This window comes from Triturus cristatus, chromosome 2_1 (assembly GCF_964204655.1).
Source record: "Triturus cristatus chromosome 2_1, aTriCri1.1, whole genome shotgun sequence".
Lineage (NCBI taxonomy): Eukaryota > Metazoa > Chordata > Amphibia > Caudata > Salamandridae > Triturus > Triturus cristatus.
In genome coordinates, this window is record NC_140581.1 from 176,801,087 (window position 1) to 176,807,488 (window position 6,402).

The window sequence follows — 6,402 nt, forward strand, 5'->3', positions numbered from 1 at the left end:
ACGCAAGTTTTCACGCGTTAGCGTGAGCTTGCTAATTAGGTGATAAAATTATCGCCGCTTTTCGGCCGAAAACGGACGCAAAAGCGGCGATAATTCAATTGCCTCGCCTTGCTGATATGCCCCTACGTGAGCTCTGCAGAGGTAAACGGCTCGTCGCCAAGGGGCATATCAGCAACAACTGCTAATTTGCTGCAGTTCAGGAAGAGCCTGAAGACCTGGCTTTTTAACCTTTAGGTTTCTTTTCCCCTTGTTGCCTTGTGCTTTGTTATTTGTCTGTTGTGTTATTTTACACTGAGCTGCATGTGGAAAGCGCCGGGACACTCTTCTGGAGTAGCCGTGCGCTATATAAACACATTATAACACAACATAACATAACATAACAACCGGCGATAATTATCGCTCAGCGCTCTTAGCGTGAGGATAATTATCGTCGGGTAACGTGGATTTTTATCGCTGAGATAGCGTGCTATTAGCAACGCTTATCTCCACAGCGATAAAAATCCTCAGGCTAACTGCCTAACGTGAGATTATCGCAGGAAACCCAGCGATAATCTGACGTAGTGTGGCGTTAGCTTGCTGATAGGGACTCACAAATTTAGCCATGATATCCACCTTCCATAGGATATCATGGCTAAAAATCAGTCCTGAAGCAGGCGTAAGGAAAATAGCGATAACAGGGGTTATCGCTACTTTTCCTGACGCTATGCTACATAGCGTGGGGCTTGATGATGGCAGAAATGTCTGGCCTTGCTAATTAGGCGATAAAATTATGGCCGCTTTTCGACCGAAAATGCCAGCTTGTAAATATGCCCCCAAATGTCTATATCGGCCGCTATTTGATTAGGCTCTCTGCCACGCTACAGTTCTTCAATGAAAATCCATTCCCGGCATTCCGTTACAGTACTCCCGCCCACAGAGGTCCTGCGTCCCCATTGGTGAAGTGACTCTTTCGGTTGGCTCCTGCCCCTCTCCGTCACGCTGGGGGCGCGGCTTGTTTCGAGCCTATTTTACCCTGCGGTTTCGCTTGTTTCCCCATGGGTTGACACACGGTGCGCTCCAGGAGCCGGTGCCCGCCGTGCCACGTCAGAGGCTCTCCTGCCGGGCAGGTATCGGCGACCAGAGCTGGACACGTCGCCGCTTCCTCCTGTCATGATGCCGGACGACACGCCACTCTTCGACCCCCAACTCCTGCTGGAACTGGACTGGAGCCTGAACACGGCGTCCTTCTCGCCGCCCATCTCCCCGGCAGAGCCCGGCGACGGGCTGTCGCTGCGGCCCCTCTGCCGGGCCGACATGAGCCGCGGCTTCTTCAAGGTGCTGAGCCAGCTGACCGAGGCGGACGGCGTCACCCCCGAGCGCTTCGCCAGCACCTTCGAGCACATGCGGCGGACCGGCGACTACTACGTGGTGGTGGTGGAGGACACGGGCCTGGGCCGGGTGGTGGCCACCGCCACCCTCATCGTGGAGCACAAGTTCATCCGGAGCTGCGCCGCCCGCGGCCGCATCGAGGAGGTGGTGGTGAGCGACGAGTGCCGCGGCCGGCAGCTGGGCAAGCTGCTGCTGTCCGTGCTCACCCTGCTGAGCCGCCGCCTGGGCTGCTACAAGACCACGCTGGAGTGCAAGCCCCTCAACGTCCCCTTCTACCAGAAGTTCGGCTTCTCGCCCTCCGAAGAGACCTACATGCAAAACCGGTTCGGCCCGCAGCTCTGACCCCAGCACCCAAGGCGCGGCGCACTTCTAATCCTAAAGGGGAGCTGGACAGTCTGCCCAAAAATAGGGGGACAAAGCTTTACCCCCCCCCCCCCCCCCCCCCCAATGGGTCAAAACTCTATCCACCCCGCCCCCCCATAGGGGGCCAAAGCTTGCCTCCCACCCCAAATAGGGATCTAAGGCTCCCCCCCCCCCCCCTCAAAATGGGACCCAGTGCTTTACACACACCCTGCTCTCGGGTTGTTGAAGGACACGTTACCTGTTGCTGCGGACTCTGGACAGAACTTGTTTTACATACAAATGTAGATGCTATCAAATGATGATGGTACCGAAGCTGCTTTGAATATTAATTTATGTTTCACAGTTTAGAATTACGGGAGAATGTTTTAAATTGGCATTTGTTTGTACCCAGATAATATATTTTTTATTGCATTGGCCTTGTGTAACGTTTTTATTTGACTCTTGCCCTCTTTAGGGTGCGAACTCTATGCGTCTAGCCTATTAATGTGATCGTAAGATTTCAGTGGGTATCCCTTGGAATTCAGCCACACAGTCTCGGAGTGCCCACGCCCTTGCTGGGTGTATGCTATCCCTGTCCATCTGGCACACTGTGGGGCGGAAGTAAAATAAACGGGAGTCTGTCGTTTAAGCGCTTCACTGGAATTTGGTTTGCGGCTAAAGGGATGTGCTTTAGACGCACGGACGTGTGTGTGAGTCAGAAGGGCGTTCCACCAGTTATAGTAGAATGTCCCGTTTTCGTTTCCCCGCTCACTCTCGTAGGGTAACTCACCGAGTTACTCTGTAGAATGAATGCAACCTGGATGTTTCAGATTTTAGTTGATTCTGTTCGTCTCTGTCTCTGTCGGTGAGGTAATGATCATCCATCTTTGAGTGTTTGATAATGTGACCGCGTCTTTACTTCCACGTCAGTATATCCTTGCCAAACTCCATGGATAAGACCATGTGTATACTGCGCACCACAGATGCAGCCGGTACATGCTTACGTTACCTCCTCCTGGAGAATTCCACAATAGCATTACAAGCGTAATCCGAGTTGCTGCCACTGGCCTGATTGTGTCAAACATTTTCATCACAGTCTTTGGTGCTGCTGTAGCCAGTTGTTCTAAGTGGTATTTGAGGCTGGAGCTGTATTTAACCGATGCTGCGAGAAACACACAGGTTCTTGGGGTTGTTTGTGTTTCGGGCCGTACAGTTCAAGCTATACAGTGCCCTTTACGATAGGACGAAGATCGATAGCTGGTTCCTTTAATGACCTACTTGAGCAAAAAAAAAAAACATAAAAATCCCCATGGAATTCACCCAGAGTATTTAGTAAAGGTAGTCTCGATCAGTACACATAGTTACATTTCTGCTGGAAATGGATATTAAATTTGGTCACGCAAAATTGAAAACAAAATAGCCCTTAGACCAATAGGAACAATCCTATCATAAGTATATTAAACCGTGCCTGTTCTACACACTTTCAATATTCCCTACTGTAAAATACGCCAGTGATGTGTATAGGGTATGTTCCCCGATGCCGGTCTATTCTCAGTTGGAAGTTCAGTTATGACTCCAATCTCTCCCCCTCACATTTCTTTCCTCTGGCCTTCTGCATCCTGTACCCGTGATTGCTGCGCTCCGTGACAGTCTCCATGGTTGTGTGACCTGGTGGCTCGGAGGCTCCTGTACACATACGTGCTATCCTTATCCAAGTCTGCTACGCGGATGAGTTACTACTTTAATGGATGAGTACCTCAGTCATTGCTCACGGTGTTAATACTACTAGTCTAAGATAGCCGTCACTGCAGCTCATTTATACCCGCTTTCTCTCTGCTTTGAAATTTAGCCAGCTGGTATAGAAATTTGCGGCAACTAAGTTATGCGTAACTACTAGTTGTTCACAGTGAGCCTTTCCACCTATCTATTATGTACTGTGTTCGCACTTTTGGGATCTTTAATCTTTTCGGGCATTCAATTTGCTGGAAACTCATGCAACAACAATGGAGGCTTGATAGCTTTATTTCGGTCGATGACCATAAAAGCACAGATAAAATATGTACATACAGGATAAAACATAAATATTTATACATAGAAGTAAAAAGTTATTAAACAGAAGTTATCAAGGTTGAGATTTACACATTAATAGTTTAGTTAATAAAAGTGGACCTCCTACGCCACATGCTATGCAAAAAGCGGGAAACAGTAAATACGATAGGGGGCGAAGTGTCATAACGCAATATTCTGCATGCTTGTGCGCATTGTTTTAAACCTAGATTTCTACATAGTGGCACAAGCCATGATCTACGGATTTCTTTATAGGCAGGGCAGAAGAATAGGATATGAACTAAATCTTCTTTGGTTGCGTTACAAGCCGGACAAAGCCCCTCACTTCTTCCTGACCATTTGCAGGTAAAGTCCCCGATTGGAAGGCAACCGTGCCTTAACTGGGTATATAACTTTTTGGCAATCGGGGGCTGAATTTGGTCTAAGAATTCCTCCCTGCTGGGTGCCATCTTAACTTGCAAGAATTCTGCGGTCAGCCTACCCATAGTCTGTGAGCGGTATAGCAAAGTTAGCTTGTGCTGCTTTAGTAGGACTAGCAACTCCTTCTTCTGTACCGCTAAACAGCTCACCCATGGAGAGTCCCAGAGTTGAGGCAGGCCTATCTGGTATATTGATGCTTTAAGGTGAGATAGCCAGGGTATATTTTTGGCCTTCAATTGGTCCCAAATAGCCAAGAATTCTGCTCTATAGTCATTAAGCTCGGGCACTGTCCATAACCTTCTCCAATATAGGAGGGGTCGGTTTGACAGAAATTCAGAAATGGGTTCCAGGTCTAGATCTAACCTCAGGGGGACGAGAGGTGTACTCTGGGGGAGCCCTAGCAAGTTTCTGACAAATGTGTATTCAGCCTTTGATAGGGGTAATACACGAGTGTGGCCCCAGAGTTCTGCACCGTATGTAGCGGTCGGTCTTGCTTGAACCTTATACATTTCGAGGGCTGGAGAAACTGGTTTAAATTGCGTTTTCCTGTGAAACTTACTAATGCCACCAGCTACCTGCGTCAACTTTAGGGCAGATTTGGTCACCTGGGGGCCCCAACCGAAATCTTCGGTCAGGGTGACACCCAGGTAAACAAAGGTTCTGACCCTTTCGAGCGGGGTACCGTTCAAAGATGGACAAGGACGGGTGCGCTTTGGTGGGCCGAAGATCATATACTTTGTCTTCTCTGAGTTCATTTCAAGTCCACGCAGAGCGCAGAATGTTACGAATCCATCCAGGACCCTCTGGATGCCCGTTGATGTCCGCGATAACAATAGGGTGTCGTCAGCGAACATCAAAGCGGGCACCCGCCCGGATGACAGGCGAGGTGCGTCATTATCCCTGACCGCGTCCAGGTCACCTACCAGGCCATTTATATAAAGGCTGAAAAGTGTGGGTGCCAGGGCGCAGCCCTGGCGAACTCCTCTGGTGACGGGGAAAGGGTCGGATAAATCGCCATTCTTCCCACAGCGTACCTGGGCGTAGTTCCCTTTATGGAACCGCTTTAGGAGCTCTAGTAAATATGGGGGGAGCTTTAGATCTTCCAATACCCTCCATAGCTTTTCCCTGGGCACGAGGTCGAAAGCGGCCCGTAGGTCAACAAATACCAGGTATAAGCTACAACCCTCCAGTATTACCGTCTTCCAATACAAAACCTGCAACCTAAAAAGTTGGTCCAGAGTCGAAATCCCGGCTCTGAACCCGGCCTACAGGGTGGTTAGTATTTTATTTTCATCTGCCCATTCTAGAATTCTGTCCAGAATAATCCGCCCCATGAGTTTCTGTGAGGTGTCCAAGAGACTTATCGGTCTATAGTTTGAGGGCACCAAGGGGGAACCTTTTTTAAATATAGGGACGATTTCGGCCCCGGCCCATGTATCTGGGATGTTAGCTCCCTCGAGTACTGCATTAAACAGTGCTGCTAAATAGGGTGCCCAGATCCTAGGTTGGGAGTGGAAGAGGTCGCCAGGGACTTTGTCAAGGCCAGGTGCTTTGTTATGAGGCTGCCTGGCGATGGCATGCTCTACTTCCTTGATTGATATTCTAACAATACTTTCTGGAGCTACCCTGACTCTGACATCTACGGGGTCCAGAGATTCCACAGGTATCATGGGTCTTCGCGTACTGGGCTCACTCCGGTAATCCAAGTTTGTTAACGTACCAATAAAGCCTTCCAGATGAAGTGCCCTCTCGCCGACTTGGCGCACCAATGCATCCCCCGAGGGGGAGCTGTATAGGGTCGCAAAATGGGCTTCCCACACTGCGGGCGCGATATTTGGGAGAAAGGATTCCGCACTATTTCCCCTGGTATTATTCACTAAGGCCCAAAAAAGTTTGGCATCCTTGAGGTTCAGGGCATTCTTCAATTTTCCCCATATATCCTCTTCCCAATCCAGCCGGCTCCTACATAATTCCTCCTTATATACCTTCCTGAGGGTTCTGATATCAGCCTTGTTTTTTAACTTAATTGCCAATAAAAGTTCCCTGCGTAATCTCCTGCAATCCGTATTATACCAAGGGTGGGTGTTTGGTATGTGTTTCTTAACACGGATTACAGGATGAAAAACATCCGCCAATGCCACAACTAGTTGTTTATGAGTACCCAGTATTTGCGCGTGCTCTTTACCTTCAGCCATCTGGGCTATA

The 6,402-nt window shown here is 49.2% G+C and overlaps 1 protein-coding gene across 1 annotated transcript; it reads left to right on the forward strand.

Moving 5' to 3' along the window:
- Window positions 1-1,017: 1,017 nt before the first annotated feature.
- Window positions 1,018-2,145, forward strand: GNPNAT1 (glucosamine-phosphate N-acetyltransferase 1). The gene has a single exon (XM_085629339.1). It carries the CDS (start codon window positions 1,150-1,152, stop codon window positions 1,708-1,710), a length of 561 nt encoding a protein of 186 aa, XP_085485465.1. The 5' UTR covers window positions 1,018-1,149; the 3' UTR covers window positions 1,711-2,145.
- The last annotated feature ends 4,257 nt before the right edge of the window (window positions 2,146-6,402 follow it).